Source organism: Morone saxatilis, unplaced genomic scaffold (genome assembly GCF_004916995.1).
Source record: "Morone saxatilis isolate NCDOM2014 unplaced genomic scaffold, NCSU_SB_2.0 Contig24, whole genome shotgun sequence".
Lineage (NCBI taxonomy): Eukaryota > Metazoa > Chordata > Actinopteri > Moronidae > Morone > Morone saxatilis.
The window spans coordinates 12,526,115-12,550,547 of NW_023339807.1; the positions used below are offsets into that span (position 1 = coordinate 12,526,115).

At 44.9% G+C, this 24,433-nt stretch overlaps 1 protein-coding gene across 3 annotated transcripts in view; it reads right to left on the minus strand.

Annotated features, from left to right (window-relative positions):
- Window positions 1-23,903, minus strand: part of kirrel3l (kirre like nephrin family adhesion molecule 3, like) — a 32,698-nt gene extending 8,795 nt beyond the window's left edge. For 2 of the 3 annotated variants that reach the window (XM_035672211.1, XM_035672209.1), the window contains exons 1-4: window positions 23,253-23,903; window positions 3,088-3,243; window positions 2,304-2,453; window positions 266-423 (exon numbers count right to left, since the gene is read on the minus strand). In XM_035672211.1, coding sequence (XP_035528104.1) covers window positions 266-423; window positions 2,304-2,453; window positions 3,088-3,243; window positions 23,253-23,292 — 504 coding nt within the window. In that variant the 5' untranslated portion in view covers window positions 23,293-23,903. The remainder of the gene's footprint in view (window positions 1-265; window positions 424-2,303; window positions 2,454-3,087; window positions 3,244-23,252) is intronic. The other variant, XM_035672210.1, reaches the window with a different exon arrangement.
- Window positions 23,904-24,433: the final 530 nt, after the last annotated feature.

A 24,433-nucleotide genomic window follows, 5' to 3' on the forward strand; every position in this document is an offset into this window, starting at 1 on the left:
TCAGGCTGGAGCGAAAATGGGAGGGGGACTGCAGAGAGTGAGTGAACAAATCGTGCAAGAGAAGGGAAAAAAACTGAGACCATGGACAAAACAAGAGAAAAATAAAAGACAAATGGAAGAAAAAGAGGAGTATTATACCCTAAGAGAAAATATTTCAGTTTTGAATAGCTTTGCATTATTTCTGCCCGCTGTTACATTTTGTAATATCGTGTGGGTGTTAGTGATTGAATGATAATGCTGGGCAAAGATCTGTTTTTTACTGTACCTTGGAATAAATTGCAGACTCCATGACCTCTCCATCTCTGTACCAGGTGATCTCAGCAGCAGGTTTGGCTCCCGAGGCTTTGCAGGTGAGGTTGTGTGGTGTGTGGGCCTTAAGACGTACAACAGGGCCGCCTTCCACCACAGGGTCTGAAGGAGGAACTGTAAAGCAGAACAAACATACCACTCAAAACAAAAAAACTCATTACAGCTCCAGGCTAGCACAGAGCCACAAAGAGGTAATACTGATATTGAGCTTGCTGTTGCTCTTAGCTCAGCATCAATATATCGCAACAGAAAACGAAGCAAACAATATCTCCTTATGGCCATGTGTCTGTTTAATAAGGTGTAGTTTCAGACATGAGAAAAGACCAAGAACAGTTGTCATTTGGAAAAAAAAACAGACTCAACCTTATTTATTTCCTTTCTTGGGACTAGCATTATTACTCTATTTGCTCTTACTGTTGCAGAGTGATGTTTCAACTGAATTGCTTATTTGTTCATTTATTTGCATGGTTTCGCACGCACCACTGGCAAGCCAAGCGTGCCACCCCTGATGAAGGCGTCTATCTCCCCAACCAATAAGAGAAGGCGTAAACATGGGGTTTGTGCTGGCCTTTCTCGCTCCCTCCACCGAACCAATTTCACTGTGTGTATCTGAATTGTCAGAGGTCCTTCCGCTGCCGCGGCACGGACACTAATGGAATCCGAGTGCTAGGTGATTTTAATTTCCATGCCGATTCCCCTGACTGCACTCCCGCCGTTGACTCCTTTGACTGTGCAGGATTGCTTTGGTCTCATCTGGCCACACTGATTTACACACACACACAAACACACATTCACAGAAAAAGCCCCCATCTTTCTTTCAGACTCCTCATGTCCACACATAAACCGCGGTTCCTGAGTGATGCAGCTGATTTCATGTATATGTTTATTGAAGGCATATACTGTTCATGAACCACATGCCTTGGTCTTTTAAAGTGCATTTAATGTAGAATAGCAGTTCTATCAACTTTCTTTGCTGCCTCCACGTGGGCAATTTTATGGCTGTGTGTGGGCATGTGATGACCGCACTCCTTTGTACTGCTCTGTGCAACTTTGATAGTGACCCACAGAAAGGTGGGCTGATAAACACATTTGAGCTCTCTGAATCTATTCATTTAGTTGAAATGTTCTTACGTAGTGCTTGTGATCTCAGTCTGCTGGCCTTTCCATGGCAACCCTATCTGTGCAGCTCACCACCCTATGAATGAACTATACACCTTAATGGCAACACATAGATTCGAGGACGACAGGCTCTGTTGTATAAGCTTTGCATTGTGTTGTAGTTCTCTCTTCTTTCCATATAATGCTTGTAAGTGAATGTATGGACTATTGACAGAATTAATTAATGAGTGATATTCCTTTGCATTCCACCAGATGCCAGCAGTGCTTTGCCGATTTCAATTCCCACAAGACCTGGCCCTGCTCCCCCTCCACCTCTGAACGTCTGTGTGAAGAAGTAGATCACTCACATCATGTTAATGTAAAAACCAACTTGCGGTTGACAAATGTTGTGGCTCACTGTAAAATGTGCTAACTGTGCAGACCCTGACTTTCAAGCGACTCTGTAAGTCATTTGTGACTGCAGCAATCACATTATCCTAGACGTCCACAGTCTTGATTACCGCTACTGAGAGCAGAGGGGTTTCCTTTTTTTTCTAGCTGAATCTCTTGGCTGAGCCTTGCTTTGGTTGAATTATACTTTCAGGACATGATTTTTACCAGGAAAGTAGATTCACAATGGGGTTAACTTTGAGAGACTGTTTTATGAATTGAAAATCACTTGTGGAGTGTTGATGTATTTTTTATTTGTCTATGATAAGTTGGGTTTTGAATGTGATTATCTTTTGTGTATTGTACATGTGTTATCTGTATACTTGTCCAAATGTTTCTGTGTTTTGTGATGAAGACACTCCCCTGATTGTTCCCAAACGCTGCCAGCCTGCAGGCCTTGGCACGAGGGCTGGCTGTGAGGATCATGCATGAGCTGTGTATCTTACCTAGTACAGTGAGCTTGGCACGGTGGGAGCGCAGTGCCGCCTGTGTAGCCTGACACTCATACACCGCATCATCCGCCAACTCTGCCGAATCGATCAGCAAGCTGTGCTCGCCTGATAGCGGGTCGCCCATTAAGGAATAGCGCGTCCAGCCTGCGTGAAGCCAGCAGAGAGAATAGAGTCAGAGACAAACAAACCAGCCAGCAAAAAAACATAATGAAAGGACTATAAAATGAACAGACTTGTGCCTTGAACAAAGGCGAGAGAAACGTGGCAAGGCTCTGTAAGACACAAATGAAAGAAAGCAACACCTCACTGGGCCAGGAATTGAGCTGTTGTGTTAGCAGAGCAGCGTGAGGCTGGAAATGCAACACGTGAGAAAGCAGCTGCATGAGGAGCCTGTCCTTTAAACACAGACACAATAAAGATGGGGTGGCTAAGGTCAAGAGGAAGCCTCTCCACCTTCTCTCTAGTCTGCCACACATTTAAATGTCAGTCCGTGACAAAAGCCAATTGATTATCTACCTTCGTACAAGACCCTTAAAATGCTAAGCAACAAATTAAAGTTTGCTGTGTGCAGCAGTAGCCGACCTGTCTGCGGTACATTGTTCTCTAAACATTAATTTGCGTAAAACTCCAATGTTTGACAGAGAGAGACTTGGTTTCTAATGAGACTTGGCATTGATCGCAGCAAGACAGACAGAGACAGAGAGAGCAATAAACACAGTGAAAGCGGCAGGGAAAAGTGGGAGACAGACAGACAGAAATAAGAGGTCAGTGATAATACCTGGTAGGTCTCTCTCTCCACCAAGTGCCAGGCCATCTTTGGTCCACTGTACCATTCCCCGATAACCCACAATGACACAGGGTAGAGTCACTGACTGGCCAGATACGACCACCTGGTCCTGGGGCTGCTGGGAGAAGTAAGCTGCTTGGGTGGCTGCTGGTAGAAAAGAGAGAAAGCATGATGTGAATACAACATCTCTTACAATTCACATTTCCATGATGGTAGATGGACAATTCATACTGAAATTCACAAAATAGCTATAAAATGTATAGGTACGTAAAATACTGCAAATGACATTTCAGGGAATGCCTTGGCTGTACGTTTCTGCAGTGCCAGCAGACGTGTAGAAGGGGTGTAAAAAAAAAGTATGTAAAAGAGCAGACTCCCATGAACTGGTCTGCGCATGGACAAGGCTGCAATGTGTGGAAATATTATTCTTTCCCCCTATAAATGTGGCTTCTAAGAGGAAGAGTCAGCTGCGCCTCATAACTTATTTAACTCTTTCCCAAGACCATATGGTTATAAGCTCGCTGACATGAAGCAAACACACTTCTGGGGAGAAAAATCTGCCACTCTTTCAGTGTGCTTTTTGTAAAAATGGATGTTAAACAATCAAAACTCCATTAAAGTTCCCAGGGGACTCATCCGTTTGAGCCTGCTGAAAGTCACAGGAGACACCTGCCTCTGTTCCGCTGCTGTGTTAAAGTACGGCACACAGTCTCACCGGATTGGCTGGCCTGCCTTCACACACATACAGAAACACAGCGTGAATATGGATCCATGGTTCCAACTGTTTGTGCCACTATGCTAAAGATTGAGTATTACAAACCCTACTGGCAGGGGAAGATGGCAACACTCCAGAGGTAACTAATCCATAGGGGAAGGTAGGAGGAGAGGGAGAAAGACAGTTGGTTGGTTATCTAAGTGGGGTGTCTATGTGAGTCGGGAAGAGGACTTAAAAAAAACCTTCCCTCATTCTCCTTCTCTCTCTCTTTGTTGCTCAGTGGAGAATGGAAGGGAAGGGGGACAGAGGAAGATAAAGAGGGTTCTATTCAGGCAGTGCTAAGCCCCCCCTGAACTGCTTCTCTTGGTGGGAGCGCTTAAACAGACAGGGTTGCCCCCCCCTCCCAGCAAAGAAAGCTGCTGAAAGGAGGGCAACATACGGCGGCCAGAGACGCGCTATTGTCCCCTTGTCCCTCTCTTTTAATAGGCCTCTTCATTTCCAATCAATCCTGCTAAATGCAAGTTTAATAGCTTTTCAATAGCAGCTTTTCCCCCCAGAGGGTAGCTGGGATTTTCTCTCTCTCTCTCTCACCCCTTTTCTCTTTGCACGTCTCTTCCCCCCTCTTTCTCGCTCCATTCTCTCTAGTTTTTCTTTCTTTTTGAAAGGGGGGCTTCCGAGGTTGTTGGCAGTGTTTATTCCACACTCAATTATCCACTTCATCTCGGGGTGCACCATGGACTGAACCCTGCCCCTCGCCTCCCCTCTCCCTTTGCACCATCCTGCTTCTGTCTCCCAACAGCACAATTAAAGCCGCCAAACAGTGAGTTCATCAAGAACGTGAGTTCTCCATGGCTCAGACTGTTGTGCTTTTGAATAACTGCCTCAAAACTCATTTTCACCATGCGCCCATTCTCTCTTACTCTCCATCTGGGGCAAAAAAGATGCTAATAGATAGTTGAACAGAAAAAAAGAGATCAGAGAACAATGCATGTTAGCTCCCCAATAATGTCTCCTTGTACATCATTTTACCAAAGTGTTTGAAAAGCCTATCGAGCTGTGGATGCAAACAGGTAGGCTGTATGTGTGTCACGCACTGTAGATCAAAAGAGGCCAATTTAAGAGCGTCAATGAGAAGTGAAACGTCTTCTAGCTCAGGCTATTAGGCGTTTAGCGAAGGCTGGCATTTTACCATCATACCTTCAGAAATGCTGTTTTTACAGTCTGTCTGCTTGTCCCTAACATTCTGCCTTTATGAGCTATTGAGCGTTTTCATATGCCTCCCCGTGCAGAGCGATTTGGGGATTTTCCTCTTTGTACTTGCAACAGTACAAACATTGATTGCAATTAAGTATCTTGCCCAGAGTATCTAAATGTTTACAATGGGTAATAATTCACTGCATTGGTTGATTGTTCAGATGGATTACATGCATTGAATTGTTTCTCTTTACCTCACCCACATACAATTTCTCATGCTCACATATGGCAATTAACTCCATGTGCACTCACACATTCAAATGCAGGCATATAAATATAGACTACAGAGTATGTGCTGTAGCGAATGTCTTCACACCATATGAGTGATTCATTGCTCTCCAGATCCCTTATTGAAAATGCTCAACAGAACATCTCGACTGGCTAATGACTCATGCCAGATTCCTTTAATTCCTCCTTGCTGAATTAGACAATTCTTTGACGGTGTATTAGCAGCTTAATTACATGAATACATTTCTGACGGGGAGAGAGGGAGGAACAGAACCAGACAAAGAAACGGTGGAGGAGAGGCAGTCAGAAGAAGTAGGGAGCTGTGGGTGTGAAGAGGCTTGTTCTTGGTGTGCTGCAGTGTCACACACACACATGCATGTACACAAACACCACACAACACCATAGCTTTCAGTGTTTTCACCAGACTCAAAATGAGCAGCTTGTATTTTGGCTGCAACTGAATCACATTGGAAAAGAAAGATATGAATCCCCTTGAAAAGCCGGAATTTCTGCAGTAGATGTAGGTTTATTTACCATGTCGCCTTGAATGTTACGCAGGTAAATATGTACAGTGTAGATTAGTTGTACCACATGTGGTGTGTTTAATGTTACTTTAAAGGCAGTTAAATTTTAGATTTACAAGTCCTCATCACAAAAAAATGCAACCCATACTCTGTTCCTTACCTTTCCTATGTGTGTGTGTGTGTGTGCGTGTGTGTGTGTGCGCGGGTGCTTTTCCATCCCCCAGTAACAAGGTCAAAACACATTTGGCCTGATACATTTTAATCCGGATTTCTCAAAATGGAATATCATTTCACGCCGCTGGATGCACATGGGGCTAAGTTTATGTGTGTGTGCATTTGTGCCCGACTGTGCGAGCTCAGTGTGTGTTTGTCTAAAAATGTGCCATATATGTTTATGTCTGTCTGTGTGTGTGTGCGTGTGCTTCTGAACGTGTGAATGAATGTGGAGGGTGGGGCAGTGTTAATAGGGAAAGCAACTTGTCAGGCACCGGAGGGCACATTTAGCAGTTACTTTGACACAGTGACTTTGCTGTTTCTGTCACATGGTCGGAGTTAAGTGCAAAGCAGCCTCTCCGACTTGGACACAACCTATTAAAGAGCTTTGCGTCGACCCTGGCACTGCCTGCACTCTCTCTCCTTCATCTGAACTGATAGGGATACACTCACATCAGGAAGGATCAGGAAGAGATGGACAGATGTCAGCAATGATCCGTCCACCACTGGACATCTGCCTTGATAGAATTAGATTGAACCAGTGACTGTGTGTGTATGTGCATGTGTGTGTGTGTGTGTACTGAAAATGTGAATGTGTAAATGCCGACCATGATGCTACAGACTGAGAAAGATAATGGCACTGTAGATGACCTTTAGATAAAATGTGGATCTAACACACACAGTACAATGCATTTACTACCAAGTTACTACAGTCATAATCTGTTACGCCATATTGGTAATCTGACAAAAACAAAAAACAGCATTCCAGACCATAAACCAATTTAACCCAGCATCCAAAAAGTCAGATCCTTCAAATAAAACATAAGCGTCAGACTCTCTTGTTTGTAACAGCTCATGCGATGCACTCTGTCCATTTCCCCGTGTTTTACAATGACACTCAACTGCATATGTTCATTCACTCTAAGAGGCTCTGAGCTGCGTTCGCAGAGAGTCCCTATTTTAGTCCTGATTTTATTCCATGTCCTCATTCCCATCCAGTGCAAAGAGTGCAACATCCAGTCCTGTGGGGTCTATAAATATAAGTGCTCTCAACTTGACTGGACAATTTGGTGTGAGCAGTAATAATTCAAAATGTTTAAAAAAATACAGCCCAATATCTACTTGCTTTTTTGCCCCAGTGGTGGAGGCAGAATCCTGCACCCAGCTGGTGTGAGTTTTCCACATAAAAAGAGCCAGAAAGGAGAAAATGAGGAGGAAAAACAGACAAAAAAAAAAAAACTTGTAGCACAAAACAAGGCAATTGGCAAAAAAGTGTCAAGCTTGGAATAAACAACCCCTTCCCCCAAATGCCATCCATTGTGCCTTGTCTAGATAAGGCTTCTAAATCGGGCTGGAAAATGCAAGCTCCATTTCTCTCTGTATGGAATTATTATCCCTTTGTTTTGAGTCAGGCTCTTTTGTCTTCCCCTTCCTGTGTGTGTGTGCTTGTGTGTGTGTGCGTACACAGTACAAGTAGTGCTGAGGTAGCTGAACCAAAGAGTATGTCCCAAAGGGGACCCTGCACCCATCTCATGTTTGATCTGGCAGCTAAGCCCATTACCATGAGTCCTACAGAACTTCTAAGGGCTTGAGGGGGGCTAACAACAAATACCACCCACCAACTCGTGGCAGCATGGCACCCAACACATGCTCTACATGTGTGAGCACCTCTGTGTTTTTTCTTTGACTCGGACCGTTGCAAACAGCTTCAACTTGTGCCTCTGCAAATGGCCTCCTCTCTCACACCTTAATGCGTCCCAGCCTCTCTTCAATCCCTTCTCTCCCACGTTGCATTCCAGCTGCACTCCCACCCACCCACTCTCACTATCTTCTTTCTCCCATTCTGCGTTTTTGTGCCCAAATTGCAGTCTAACAGCTTTTTAAGAGCTGTTTTGCTGGAGTTTAATCCTCCTAGCCTCCCCTTTCAGCCTTTATTCCATTGTGGAAATCTTGGCTCAGACCTAGACCCTTTTTAGAGAGTGGACCCACTGATCCACCCAGCCCTCCCCCTGCAGCTCTGCTGATACCCCCAGCCAGGGCATTCTCTTCCATTCCTGCATCCCTCTACAATCCAACTCCATCCTCTCATTCCTCTGTTTATCGCTCATTCGTCTACAGTCGGTGAGCCATGATCCCTGAAACCAATGCCTAGCAGGCCCCCTCTGAGAGTTATATAAGGTGTTACTAATTGTTGATTTGCTTTCTCCATGGCTCTTTCTGCCACCACTCTGCTTTTCCAGACTCCGTGTCAGCTGTCATCTCTTGCCAGCCTTTCCCTTGCACTTTCTCTCCCCATCTCTTCGTCTCCTCTATCCTGCATCCCCTGTCCCTTTCTCTCGCTCTCTGCATCCCCGGTGTGAAAATCACAGGGGTTTGTGTCAGCTTGTCAACACAACACTCAAGAAAGCAGGGTTGAGGGAACAACAGAAAAAAAAAGAGCCACTACATGTTAGAAAGACCGGAAAAACTGAGGAAAGGCAAAAATGGAAAAAGTGGGCTCCTGTCAGCTTCCAATTGCAAAGGAGCGGGCCTGAGAGGGGATTGATGGAACGCTGTAATCAGTCTGTCTCCAAGGCTGTCACCACGAGGTTTTTCTCTGCTGGAATAGGGCACTGCACACATCAGGGCAGCAGTGAGGCTGATCGCATGGGAGAGCAGTGGCAGAGTTTCTCCCTGGGTACCTGCTACAGCAGATGCAGTGGATAGAGTAATAGAGTGGTATGCATACAAGGAGGGGAAGAAGGGAGGGAGAAAAGGAGGAGGCTGGAGGTGGGGGGAGACCAAGAGTGCTGATGTGACATAGTCAGTGTGTGAGTGTATGTGAATGGTTCGCGCAGTCACTGTGCTGCAGTGCCCGTACAATGTGCCATAAATACACTCATTCTTATACTGTCTTCTCACACTTGCCGCACACACGCACGCATAGATGCACATTCACTGTCACAGTCCCATATCTTTAGGGTTTCTAGTGGGCAGAAGCATCTCTCAGAGTATAATTCTAGCACAGCTTTTAAACAGCTCCCCCACTCTGAAGCCAAGAGCCAAAGAGCTGAGAGCTGACTCCATGTAGACAGATAGCAAGTGACTGGCTGGCTGGCAGGAGGACAGGAAATAAAAAAGCCATATAAAAAAAGAGAGAAAAGGGGAGGGAGTCAGTGGTGCCGGTATGAAATTGTCTGTACACATCAGCCAGCAGTGTTGACAAGATGTTGATTGAGCTAGTCTTGTCATTTTGTGTCATTCCTGCTTACCCCCTGGTGTTTTCACTGCAAGACAGCTGCTGGCTGGATCTGTGTCACAGTTCCAGCCCTTTTCTGTCCCCCTTGCTTCTCTCTCCCTCTTGCTTTTCTGTCTCTGTATCCCAATTTTCCTCTCTGGCTCCCTCCCCCTCCTTTCACCAGTGTTTGGATGGAAGGCCTTTCAGTATAATTTACTGTGCTTTTAAATCATTAACTTATTGTGCTGTTTGCAAAAGCCCCGGTTTAGTGTGTGCATAACAGCTGACATGGTGGATAAAACAGCAACGCTACGCAACATGCGGTACGCAAAGACGGGACAGGAAGAAAAAAATGTAAATCTTTTCATTCCCCGCAGCAGACGTGACAAGTAAATGGAAAAAAATAAATATATAAATAAATTATAGATCAAAAATCCATAAAACAATGAAGAGATCATGTTAAAATTGCCTCCATCTCTTGCTTTTTCTAAAAAGCGGTGGAAATGAAAACAAAGGAATTCTCTACATAGTTTTTGTACTGGGACTCTGAGCCTAATGCCCTGGGGTGTCAATTAATTTAGTCTAGGGATTTGCGGCCTACTCTTCCTAATTGAGCCCAGTGGAGACCCCCTTGGCTCTTCACGATAGGAAGTAGTGCGTTTCATAATTAATACTTTTTTTCCCCCTTTATTATTATTATTTTTTAATGAGGGTGGTAATGTTGTAAATGTATGCATCTCATTAGAGTAAAAGGGCCATCTACACTATTGTTCACTTCTGCAGTGTTTGCTGCTGGTGAGATGAATAAGAGAGACAACCTCATTGAGAAGCAGCAATGGCACATTGAAGTCAAAGCTGTGCTTTTGTGTGTGTTTGAATATAAAACAGAGCTAGCTCAATGAGAGTCTCATTAGTGTTGCTTAATATGTGTGCTTTTTAAAGCTTAGAGGTTAATGCCCGACTTGCCTCCATTTCACTGGAGCTCTCTTTAATTTGATGCATAATTCTTTTTTGTCAGCAGCTGACAAGAGCCCCTTCAGAGAAAGCAGCTGAGCTGTGTTGTGAACTCTGCATCCAACAGGAACACAAAGGCACAAAAACACTTCTAATTAAACCTGTTTAAAATGTTTTTCTTCCACTTCTTCTCATGCTCACTCCACATTACAGAAGATATTTCAAGAACTACCCTATCTTCCCATCTCTCTGTCCAGAGAACATAACTCCTGGCGATTAAACAAATTACCTCCACTCCCAGGAGAGCCATGGATCCAGTGGAAACAATAAGTGTGTGATTCACCATGCTGCCACCTCTCTGTTCTTACAAACCGCCTTCAAATTGCCATTTATTAATCAATGTCTGCGGTTAGTCTGTGACCAGAATTCCTGTTCGCTTTTCATCTGGAGGTGGAGAAGAGGCGAGTTTTAATTTAACATAAAAATTTTATTCTGTTCATCAGATTGCCTGTAACTTGAATCATTCCTTTAAAATTACTGATGACTAAGAGCTTGCAGAACACAAGAAAGGGAGGGAAAAAATGTTACCTGCCGACCTCAATACATCCTGCTTTGTGTTGAGAAAAAGAAGGGAACGGGGAAACTAATTTCCTGAAACTCCATTTCTTAAGCGTTGATTAGTAAAGGAGCATAATTAGAGTGAAATGTGAAGTCAGGGTTTTTTCAGATTGCGCCGCTTCCTCCAGAAAAATCAGGCCATGATTAATGAATAAATGATTAATGAGCGAACTAATTAATCAATTAATTATTAAGCAAGCACTCTGAACAAGAAACGGGTAGGATGACGGTGAACAGTGGATATAAGAGATGGTTAGGTTGTGTGCTAGAGAATAAAGGATTTAGGATAATCTGCCTGTTTGTTCTGTCAGTTTGTTTTGTCTTCCGTTACAGGGGAGGATGAGGTAGAGGGCGGACGGGAGGATGTTGAAGACTCAGCCCCGTCTTGAGCTTCCTGAGTCTTGTGTGAGGGAAGTGACCTCAAAATGCTGCATTTGCAAGTTTCCCCTTGTACGTCTTGGGGTCAGGTCTTTAGGTTACGCAGCAGTGAAATCCTGGCAATTAACATTTGCCGGCAACAGTGATGGTGTTTGCATTGGGCTGTAAAAGGCCACGCGACCCACAGTCAACACCTATGAGTAGGCAGAGAGTGATGCAAAGTTGCCCTCTCAAACCGGTCGTCTCTCCTCCCCCTGTCTTTAACTAGGACACCCCATCAATCTTTGATAATGTGCAGTGGGGGTCTCTCCTGTGTGACCAGGCTGATGAGACATCACAGCAGGGATTGATGTATGAAATGCAGCCTCCGAATGTAACTGTGATATACTGGACCGTTTCAAGTCAAGTTTGACCTTTTTTTCCCGGATATTAATCGCTGCAGAGAAAGAATATATGTGTGATATATCCCTCCCCCAGGAGCTCAGCACACTTTATTCTTTGGCATGGGCTTCTTCTATACCTTTAGTGTTGGTGGGGGCTTTTTCAAGTCTGCCAAAAGTCCCCAGAGCTGCTACACAACAGGATATGGGACACAAAATATTATTTTATAAGCGGGTGGGTTTATTGTTTCTATTAAAATGCAGCATTACTCTATAAAGCTGCATTTTCCCCACCTCCCCTCGACACCCGGAAACACATCCTCAAAGCGAGGAACATGAGAGAAGGATCTTTCATCCCTGCATATCTTTCCTGGCGTTTACTGCTGGCCTATTAACAGAGTTGTGAGTGACAGAGGCAGGGTGTGCTGGGAGAATCTCAAGGGGCTTTGATGGAGGCAAGCGATGGAGCCGCAGCAAGCTGAGGGCAAGATCATGCTTACATTTATCCGCTCAAAGTGCTTTGTAAAGTTCTTTGTCTACGCAGCCTTTTCCCTCACACTCACTTTTACTTCTCCATATCTTTTAGGCTATTGTTTTTTTCTAACGGCCACTGGTTGGACTAGTGCTGCATTCTATCCTAATCATACCATGGCATTGCAGATTTCCTCAGAGTCAACTGGGTGTGAATAGGTCTTTGTCATGCTGGGTGGGTAGCCTCATTGACTGTGAAACTGTGGACATATGGTGGCTGTGTGTTGGGATGTATCATGGCAGAGAATACCGTGGGTTGGGCTCTTGACCCCTGCCTGGCCTTTAACACCTTACCGGCTGCACCAAAGTCTGGGGCTTGATGAACTTAAACACTTCATTGTGTGGTCTGTTCTGGGGTGTGTTTTTTATTTGGCGTTTTACTCTGGATGAAGAATGTACGGTCGCAGATGTGTGCTATGTGACTGTTTTACCAAACACTTAGCACGCACCTTTTCTCAGGCTGCAGTGACACACACAGATGGACACACACTTTATCTGTAACATAATGTTTACACGGTAGAAGTAAAGCAATGTCGGACGGTAACAGCGCTTGTATCTTTGATGGTCAGCCTTCTACAAAGAATTTTTTTTTTTTTTTGTCCTGGTGTGATAAGACTGTTAATTAAGTGTTTAACAGGAACGTCTAGAGCTTCCACTATGGTGACAATGCCACCCAAATAGAACCACATTACACAGGGAAATGAGTTCAGCTTCAAAGACACTAAAAGCAAACTTTAAACTTTTGAATTGTGTCTCTTGAGCTATTTTGTCTCTTTTATACATTTCTATCTGTCTGTCTGTAAAACAAGACTTTACTTTGCAGGTCACATCTACTGAGAAGCCTCAGGTTTGGGGCTCTGATAAACAAGTGGAGCGTTACATGCTCTTAAGCCCATCTGGTGAGATGATCGATCATTAGACAGAGAGTGGAGATAACTCCCTCAGCTTGCCTGCTGGCTACCACTGATCCCATATCACCCTCGCAGGATATGTTATGAATCGCAGGAAGTGGAGATTGATCTATATAGATTGTGCCGCTTGATTACAAATGAAAAAAAAAATCCCATTTGGCTTAGCCACTCGAATGCCTCAGAGTCTGGCTGTGTTTGTGTGAATGTGTGGGTGTGTGACGTGGGCATCTACGTGTGTAAAATAATATCTTTTTAACTGTCTCCTTTTACCGATTTCTGATATTTGTTGAGCCCTTTCTACAATCTGTCCTACCTTCATTCGTTTACTTTGCTCAGTCCATCCTGTTCTTAAATCTCCCTTCTTGAGGGAGTCGTCTTTTAAATCTTAATTAAAACAGACTCCAAAACCCCCCACCCTCCCAAGGGCTGGCTGAAAGCAGCTTAGAACAATCAAGAGGACGGATTAGAAGTGAGAAGAAAAGAAGAGAAGAGGAGATGCGAGAGGGAGGGAGGGGGGGGAAACAACAACGCGAATGGAACGGCAGAGAAAAATATTGAGAGGAGAGAGAGAAATGACCCCTTTCCTTCATCCCCCTGATCCTCTCTCCTTCCCCCCTTCGCTCTGTCTCTCCCTCTCTCTCAGGGCTCTGGAGTCTTGGCCTGACCTATTGACATTCAGCTTCTCGGCAGATTAAGCAGCGAATGGAGCCTCTGGAAAGGGTAAACACACTGGAGGAACAATGACCAACAGGCGGCAACCTTATTGGATTCTAATTAACTGCCAGGAGAGATGGCTAGGGGCATGTTAAGTGCTATGGGACACAAGTTAGAGCCCCAGACCTTAAGCGCCACACCTCACATCACCTACACTCCTTTCCTTTCTTGTAGATTGTCCCTGTCTTCCTTTATCTTCCTCTGTTTTCTCTATCCCTGGCTATTCTTCTCTCTTTCAATCTATTTGCCCACTGTTTCACATATGGCCCATGAGGATGGCAAGCAGAGGCTTTTAAAGCACTCCTCGGAGAGCTATTTGCCATCCCTCTTTCTTGGGCCACCTCTCCCTTTCTTTCTCCCCCTCTTTTTTAACAAGGTGGAACGAGGCTCAACCCCCCAGAGGTAGCTTTTTGAGCGATAAGGTTAAAATAGGCTGAAAAATTGGGAGAGATTATTTGATATTGAACAGATTGAATTATCCGGAGTGAGGTAGAGAGATGAAGGAGAGCAAAATCATTTTTCTGCATCGCCCTCAGGAGGAATACTACCGGAGGGAGTGAGGGAACAAAACGGGAGGGAGTGAAGAGAAAAACTTCAGTGGTCACGCATCTGAAAATACAACCAGTTCTTCTCTTTTTTTTTTTTTTGTAGCCCTATCCCAATTAACCGGGATGCTAATTTGAGTGTGAATCCAAGCAGGTCTCCCTATATGTGTGAACTTTCTCACTGGTGCAGTGGGTTCAGTCTTTGAGTGGTCCCCTGATTAGTTCAAGTCACAATGGTGCTGCGGTTTCCGGGGTCCTCTGTATGGAACCACAACCACTAATTAGATTGGTCTCATTAATGTGTTAGTGTGAGAGAGGGTCCTGACCATCATGGGTTAAGGTTGACACAGAAGAGAAAAAAAGGCAATGTCCTGCTAGAAACAGGCCATCGTCACCTCAGCAGGCATATAAAGCAATTCATTAATTGGTGTGAAAACAGGCACACGTGAGCAAACACACACACACACTCTCACACCTCAGCGCCAATACACATAGTAATGCTATGGGTATTCCATGAACCCGTTGCTTGTTAACACATTACCTGGGATCAAAGAGGCAAAGGCTGGAAGGAGACAGGACTAGAGGAGTCATTATTTGTCGAGGAAAATTGCAGCCCAGTGTTATGTTTGTCCTTCGGCAAACCTGGCAGAATAGAGGTCTCATCCGTTTCACAAAACGGAAGGATCTCTCCCCTCGTCACCATCATGTGAGAGTCTTTGAAATCCTCAGAGTACTTTTTTTTTAATCAAAGCTGGGAGGAAATGAATCGGAGCTTCAGTTGTGATCCAAGCCCGGAGGTACAGAAGAGATCCACATGACCACTGCCCATTTCCACACCATTACAGCAACAGTCATGGCTGTAATGGGTTGAATTGGGCCATTGATTTCTCTCATGCACCCTCTCTTTCACCCAAAAAACTAGTCAGCGCCAGTCCTGAGATACACCCAGTTCTTTTTTAACAAAAAAATCACATGCTCAAAGACAGCACACACAAAACTTAAACCACAGCCCAATAAAAGAGCACACACACTCACACACAACCAATACAATATGTCCCAGCTTGAGTTCCTGGGGTGTTAAACAAAGGACTGAGTTTAAATTGGCTTTTAAAGAACTCCCCAGCACAATCAGGGAGTTGACTTGAGCTACTATAGTGTGTCAGAGGATTGTTTGGAGAAAGAAGGGTAGTTAGGCCGAGGTCTATAGTGGCTAATCTAAAGTGTGACGGCTCAAGAGCTTCCCTCGATCGGCTTCAATAGGCCTCCAATCAGGCCTGACTGCCCCTCAATCTTTGGTCAGCTGTTTTAACTGGCTCGTGATTGAGTGGCTTCATTAAGGGCCTATTTATCTTCCCCTGTATCACAGTCCTGAAAGGCTGGTGACATGCTCAACACACCCACACACCGCCTACACATGAACCTGAGCAGATGCACAACTGCATTAGCACACGCAGAACAATCAGCAACACAACATCAACTAGGTATGAACATATTCCTTTTCAGTTAGTTAAAAAAAGGTAATCTCTCTCTTTAAAAAAAACAAACTTTCAACTTCTTTTTCTCTTTTACCCACATCTCCTCATCAGTTTTCCAGCAGCTTCACTGCTTCAGAACGTTGCCGGTTCTCTCTAGGAAACTGTCACAGACCCTGTAGGCTGTGATACCTTTGAGGGTTTGGCATGTGGCAGTGTTGAAGTGTAATATCGCCTGAACATAATAGCAGGCTGGGTCAAACCATGACCTCACACAGACAGGGACCCTCCCCAAACAAGCCACAACAAACAGCTTTCTGTAGCCACTGTCTGCCTTTGATCTGAAGAAGCAGAGATGAGATCTGTCTCCTCTTTCCTCTCTTCTCTTTTGCCCTTATCTCTTTTTATTTACGACTTCTCCTTATATCTCTCTTTCCCCTCCCGCTGAGCAGGTGTATTAAATGAGGTGACTGTTCCAGCAGCATTGGGCTGCACCTCAAAGTGCAGTCTGTGAAGAGGGCTTTTCTCTCCTTCCCTCTTATCTTTTATCCCTTCCATCGCCCCATCTCCTTTACTCTCCCTTTTCCTTTCCCTTTATCCCTCTCCATCCCCTTTACTTCTTTTAACATGTTCCCGCACACTCCTGAATGTGAAATAGAGAGGGCCATGCCTCTCATCTATTTGAATTCATCTACACCTCCCTGTCTATCTCCCTCTGTGCATCTCTTGCTCAGCCTATTGTCTATTTAGCTATACGTCTAATTATGCTGTCTCACTTATGTAATTAGCGCAAAAATAAATGGCTGCCGTAGCTTTGTCTCTCCCCTTCACCCCTCCCGTTGCAGGCTCCGAGAAAACAAATTATGGAGAACAATAGGTACAAATGGCTTCTGCACCAAACCACATGATGGATGCAGCCTGGGTTCCCTGCATCTCATCCCTTCCTTTTTCCCTTCCTCGCTTACTCTCTTTACTCTCCCTCCCTTCTCCATTATCTCCAGCTCTATATGTCTCTGTTTGGAAACAGGGGAGGACTTGAGCACTCTCTCGCCCAACTACCCTATCATTGTATGGCTGTATCATCTGTCTTCCCTTCTTGGCACTGACACTATATTCACACTGACATCATATTAGGCCAGGTCCTTTTTTCTATCCCTTTCTTTCTCTTTCTCTCTGCTCTACTCTCTCTTTCCCTCCCCCTGCTGTTGTCTCTACTGGCACTCTCTTCCTCCTCTATCCCCCAGAGCATTCTATACACCACGACTGCAAAGCAAACGCCTGGGACTTTCTAAAGCAAACAGCCAGCATCCTGTGCCGTAGCCCCATCTGTGGATAGTCTGAGCAGGGAACAATCAGTCCCTCTCCTCCTCTGCTTCGTTCTCTTTCCAGCCCCCTGGGATCTGCACAGCGCTAGGATGCCTCAGTCAGACGGGTGCAATGTGCTGGAACAATGGTTGGGCTGCTTCCTCCAGGAGGGGTGTTAGGTTCACCTCAGCCAGCTTGGGAAGCACTTAGCCATGTGTTCTTGCCCTCCTTGCTGCAGCTTTACAGGAATGTGGCAGAAGCAGAAAAGCCTCCCACTATACACCTCTTCCTTACCTCAACCTCATACACCCCCTATCCACAGCTCTATATGCTCACACACCGACACATATGCGCATGCACACACACACCCACTTTCTGCGTGTCCAAGTGTACACCTGAGATCTAATGTTTAGCCTGAGGTGTTGGAATATCAACTTTCTATTAATCCCCCTCAGACTTGCAGTCAGTTACACTTTTGTTGTTTTTTCACCTCTGCCATGCTGCAAGAAAAACAGCAGGTTTGGTTTATACGAATACAAGCATATCCATTACCTGAAATGCTAGGCTCCTGGCAGTAAATCCCTGTGACCCCTCTGCCTTCCTTTTCTTTCTCTTTCTCTCTCTCCCTCCCCCTATTCTCATGCTGAGCCCATTGCCGCTTCTGCATCGGCTTTCTTTGGCCAAACAGACAGCAGGAGAGAGACACACCTTACCCCCCTACCGGTTCAACCGCCACCCACCTCAACCACCCACACACCACATTGTTCCTCACATCTCCACACAGCTCAATATCATTAACATGTTTTGCCATTGAGGTAGCCTCAGTTAAAAGCCCAATCGATCAGCTTTGACTGACACCCCTCAGTTGATAGCAAATTGGCTGCCTTCTCTCACAGACCTCCCAGGGCGAGTTTCTCAGCCCTGTCCAAAATGGAAAAATGGAAATAAAAGACTTCGCTACACTTTCTCCAACCCTTCACCCAGCCTCCTACAACAACACTGAGCGATCCTCTATTGTGCAGAGGAAGAAGAGACTGAGCCACAGCCAACCCACTATTTTGGTTAATGGTTGAGTCACTAACACAATATTAGCCCTGGCGTTCCAGGCAGTTTGAACCGACAGGAAGAAGAGATAAAAAGAACAATATTGAAGGGGGGCTGGACTTCAAGGAATGAGTAGTTGGAGCATTAAGTCCCACAAGGGTATGCACAGTTTCCATCACTAATAAAGTGAGCAGCAGGCAGTCAATCTTTTGTTTCCTAGAATGTGTTTTTAACCCTAACTGGTTAATGAGACGACATGTCCTGAGAGCTGGAGCATCATTAATTAGACAGTTGGACTTTGACTAATCGCTCCAGAAAGGGCACACAGCCCTGAAGATGCCAAACACTCATCTCAGCTTATCATCCTCTGCCCCAGTGTGTGCCCTTGACCTCGGTGTGTGTGTGTGTGTGTGTGTGTGTTAGGAGTGAGTCATTTCTGGATGATGTGTACATGACATAAGCCCTGGTACACCAAGTGCAATATTTCATTCAAAATAAAGTAAATGCCACTAACATTTTATATCTTTTAGAGTTAAAGAAATCAGCATCTAGTGTTAAATAAATGTTGTGTGATAGTATTCCTAACTGAACTTTTCTTTTTCCATAGCCCCTTCTCAGCTGCCAGGATCCGTTTCCAACAGAGCTATCTTTAATATAAGGTTAAGGAACACGGCTGGTGAAGATAACACAGGAACAGATATTGCTGCAACGCAGAAGATAAATTTCAATTTGCTGTTGGTTTCTGTGTCTCAGCAGGAGATATGAAATTCTTGTCTTGGGGCAGGGCAGGAATTGATTGGAAAATAAAAATGAATGTGTGGTCTAGTATGTCTGCAATTTTTCTGTTGTATGTTGGTTTCTGGGTTTAAAATCTTTTGAAATGGTGATACATCTCTCTAGTAGGAAGTGACACTTTTTTTAGGGGGAGATAAATGCAATCCAAGTCTTTCTTAAAATAGCTGTTACTGTAAAAACGTGACTGTTTCCCTTGGGGCGCTGTTTTAATGACATGCAAAGAATCACGGTTTCTTCTTTTCTCTATTCTTTCCATTACCGTGTTTGCACAGAGGAAGAAAAAGAGTAAACAAATTTGCGCTGTCCCCACCAGTCTATATGCTGATGATATAGCCTGAAGTGCTGTAACTGGGGAAGAAGACTCCGGGCAATGGCAGGAAGCTGACACTGCCGCTCCATTGTCCTATTCCCTGTCATTTCCTCCCCAGATCCTCTGACTGCCCCAGAGGAAGAAAAGGTGAGGATGTGCGGAGACAGACACAAGGAGAAAGCGAAGACAAAAAGAGGATGGGCGGGGAGGTGGTAAAAATAATACTTGAAGAGGCCAAGTGCCATCCACAGTTTGCTACCTGGCCAGTTTGGCTTCCTGTGTTGAGCCATACCAGCGTACACATCCAGTTAAGTTGCTAACAGCTGATAACAAAGCCTCAGGACACACTGCCAAGTTCTTTATCTCTGTTTACCCGCATGGCAAAGCTGATTAGAGACAGGCAACATTATGAAGCCCCATTGTTTCCTTTCTACTTCCAGTTTCTCCTTCCGTACACGTAGCAAGCGCATGGACAGGAAGGAGGAATGGGAGGACATCTGTTTATGAAGAAGGGCAGAAAGACAAAGGCATGTGTGCATGGCACGTCTTCAGGATGAGAAAAACAGCAGGCCATAGTTTAGGATCTTGATCATTCATTACTGTCTGTTTACGTGTGCCTGTTTGTGTATGCATGATCAATTGATGTGTGGAAGGTTTTTCTACAAGAAATATTCAGCAACATTCAAACATTAACTTTCTGGATGAAAAATACATATATTTGTGTAGATCTTTACATTTGATTTTTCTGGCCACAACTAGAAAATTCAGATACAATGTTCAATATAAAATCCAAGCAGCAAAACCATTACACAGAGCTCACATACACAGGAAATCAAAGAAGGCCAAAATCCATCTATATCTTTGCCATGACTATGTCTCCTAAATAATGCAAGACACTTCTGTTCAAGACTCAGCTGTGTTTGGATTCTGCTGTGTCTGCACTATTGGGCACCTCCTATCTACTCATCTGCTGGCTGGGGTTCTTGCCATCAAACTTTCTCCCACTTACCTACTTTATCCTCAATCTCTTTGCATCACAGAGACATACAAGGAATGAACTTGATAGAGGGAGAGAAATGGAAAACTGAAGGGAGAGATTTGAAAGCATGAGTATGTGTGTGTGTGAGTTTGTGTGTGCGCTTGTGTGACAGAGAGCGAGACAAGAGTAACAAGATGGAGAAAAGGTTAACGATGCTCAGCGGTCTTCCTCAGTGTTTCCCCGATGCTTGTCATCTTAATCATCAAGACACTGGTGACACATCTGAGTCCTATCCCTGCAACTCCACTCCCTCATCCTCCCCCCTCCTCCTCATCTTTAACTCCCTCTTTCCCCCTGCCTGTCCGGACTCCCTTCACAAGAATTCAAAGAGCAGCAGAACGGCAGTTCATAAAATATGCACAGTTCCCCAAAACCAACCTCTAGGGCCATGTTGCCACAAACATATCTGCACTGCATGAGGAAAAGACAAATCTCTGGTAATGGGAATGGGAATGATGATTGGGTGGGTCAGGCATATAACTTTCTCAGCTTAATATCACTTCTCTGTTTGTCTCTGTATGCGTTTGCATGAAGTACGTGGGTGTGTATACAGGCTTTCAACCTTTGGTCTGTCAGCCGCCTCTGGACCATTAAGCAGCTCCCATGTCCTCGTGTCCCATAGTCACACATTCTGCAACCAGGCAAAGGAGTTGTGAGAAGAAGTAAGGTGGAAAATTTCCACAGCGTTACACTATAGTGAGACATGACAGGCAACACGACTTAAGAGGAAGGGAGAGAAACTTGTAATCTCAGCTCACAGCCTTTGAACTTGGCCCGATGAGACGCAAGCGACCCAAAGCAAAAGGTTCCAAAGAAGAGCTCACTGAAGATTACTCAGAATACTGATGCAGTGTGGAATCCAATTCCTCCGGGAGCCCAGGGGACTTTCCGAGAAAGTAAATTATCATATGCTATACATGCTATATGCCATACACAGATTTCAAAGTGATGCCATGTGGTGTGGCCAAATTTTTATACTGTGTAAGACTGGCACAATAAATGAGGTCTAGGGTCTCTTAGGTTCTAATTAGGGCAGCTGTTACCATTTTCATTATTTGTGTGTGCCTATGTGGTAGAGAGAGAGAGAGAGAGATGTGTGTGTGTTGGGGTTCGGGACAGGGGAAATATCGCCACTGTCTGGCTACCGCCCCTTCTCATCCAGCTGTTGCTAGTCTGTCAGGGAGCAGAGGTCTACTGGTGTCATATCCCTCCCCCGAGCTTTGAATAATGACAAAACCATGCGGAACTTATCAACGGGCTAAAGGTAAAGAGGTGCTCACAACAAATGGCTACTAAGCATGCTTTGCCATTTGTGATCTTAAAAGCTGGTGAAACTGCATGTGATTCATTCTGGAAGCTACAAAGACTGCTTCTGGTAGAGGCAAAGAAATAATTTAACAAAAGCCTAAAAGGATTTTGATTTCATTATTCCATCTTTTGTCCCTCCCAGAGAAGATCTGTGTCAGTGTGATACTGTTGTGTATTCTTTTACATGCAAATGTAATTATTTTCTCCCAAAATTGTTAATACCATGCAATAGTTTATCAACTCTGAAAAATACTGATAAGTCAACAGTTGTTTGGTGTTAATTGCTGAAAGCTTTTTTCCCCCTAGACATTTAAAGCACTAAATTAATAAAGTAAATTTTTCCAGCTGCTCAGATAGCCTGCTTGTTCTTAATGATTATAATTATACTAAAAAAACATAGATGTTTGTTCTCTGTCTCATATGCTAGTTCTATTACAGCACGACTTTAATAATAAGATAGACCAGGTGATAAATAAAGCCCAGAAAAAACTTCCTTTATAAGTCAGACATGAATTGTTTTTTTTAGAAAAGCAATTAATTTGTGTAATTCCTCCATAAAACACACGCGCAATCGGACTTACATCGATACAGGGCAGTTTGGGTATAAGCATTAAAGTATGATCTTTCTGTCATATGGTTTCATAAACGACATACTGTAGTCAACTCAATACTGCAAACACAAAGCAGCGGGGGGGCAGACAGGTGCGTTATGTCTCTGCCTGTCTCCACAAAAACAAATGCTCCCCCTTCCCTGTCTCTCTCTCGCACTCACTCCCTCTATCTTAACCACTCTCTCTACCCCCCCCCCCCCCTCTCTATCTGCCTTGCTCTATCACAAACGCATATAACCGCGAGAACCCCCCTACCGCCACCGCCGCCCCACCATCTCCCATGATAAGACCGTGCACCCTCTTATACGTTTACGCACCGTTCATTAGGTACCACGACCGGGTTGCATTGCGGCTCAAGAGAAAAACTTCAGACCCAACCATAACAGCCCAGTACAACACATAATTCCCCCCATCGTTTCATGAAGATAAACCTCTGGCGTTATTTTATTTCGTTATAAATTTATTTTATGGAAATCAATGTGGGGGACCGCTGACTAACTTCGGGAGGGGGGAAAGGGATGCGGAGCTCTGCGTGGCTCTGTCTCATTTCTCAGCGCTTTTTTAGTTGCATTACCCTCACCTGCTTAAACACCCGAGCATTTCACCCTCATTTAAAAAGAGAATTTGCTGTGAATGGACACACGGGGTATACGCATACACGCGTGCACACGTCCGGAGCAACGAGCCCCCCCGGGTGAAAAAAATAGAACATGCAAGTAAAACTTTCGTGCGCCCTGCATCGGTAAGCTCATGCCTATCCCCTAAAACACAGTCTCTCTCAGACATCCGAAATCTGAGGCAGAACAGAAACAATCGCAGCCACCCAGGATTACGCAGTGCCACCGTTCACCGGTGCTCCGGGTCTTCTTTGTAGACAGTGAAACCTGCTGATGTAATCACTCTTCCGAAACTAATTCAACAACATTTACTGGCAATTAACAGCAGGGAGCTGTAGCACTGCAGCACATCAGTTGCCCCTCTGTAACGGCGCACCGGATCGCTTGACGCAGCGCGCCTGCTACGGAGCGCGGTCCATCCTCTCCATCAATGCAGACCTTGCGTGCTAGGTGATAACAAAAGCATGTCTTACCTGTGACCATAAGGCAAAAGAGGAGGTATAACGCCGTCATTTTAGTTGCTCTGGCCGCTGATTGTGTTGCGTGGAAGGATTCACTCGCTCCGTCTGTAATGCGACTGAGCTGGTTATGGTCCACCGCGGCACCGGGATATCACCGGACAGACAAGCGCACCGGGATTCGTCTATAAAAGCACCCAGTTGAAAGAAATTACTCTGAATGGTCCGAACAGTTTGTAAACTCTCAGTTAACAATGCGTCTCCATAGTTGGTAACTTTCCCCCAGTGCGTCAGCTTCTTTTCCAGTGTCCGCTCCCTGTCACGCTGGCACGGCTTTCACCTCTCACTGCGCTATCTAACAGTCCATTAGTGAATCGGCCGTTTCAATCAGTAGCTTCGTCCACGGTCCACTTTTCGAGCCCGCTTGAGCATGCTGCGCTCGAAGGCGATCTCTCCTCCTCGGCAGTGCGCAGTGATAAACCCCGGAGAAGTTGCCTCTCGCCCCCCTCCGCTGGAGTCTCTCACTCTGTTCTCACTGTAACACACTCGCTCCTTCTCTCTCTCCCACACGCACTCTCTCTTCCCCCGTCGGTCTCCTCTGTTTACTTCTCACTCCCTCTTGCCAATAGGAAATGCGCACTGACAGTCATCTGGTGGTGGTGGTAGGAGGGGGTACACCAAATCTGGCAGGGGCTGAGTCGGAGGAGCCCCTCTGCCTCAGATGCTTGCCAGGGGGGGCCCAGCGCCCCCCCCCCCCCCGCGCGCCCCCAGGGGCCACGCTATTGGCTGGGCGGGTGTCACGGGGAGGGTGTTTAAAACATTTATTTCAAGTTAAATGACTGCCCTGACATTTTAGGGTGGAGTATTTTACATGGAGACTTGATTTATATCCATTCATGCCATGTCTGTTCATTAACTGGATTCTAGAGAGTTAGTAAAAATGCCACTTCAAATCAACTATCATATCATATAGGAATATTATAGTGTGATATCATTTATAGTAATTAGGACAATATAAACCTTCATTTTCATAGCGGTTAACGCAAGTCCAAGTATGTTTATTTCAATTTGTACCTGCGGCTTTGTGATTTAATCATTCTGTGACTTAATAATTGATGTCTTACACATCAGTCACTCTAATACACATTGTAAATACATTCTTCAGTTCTTCAGAATGAAGCTAGCCAACAAATCCT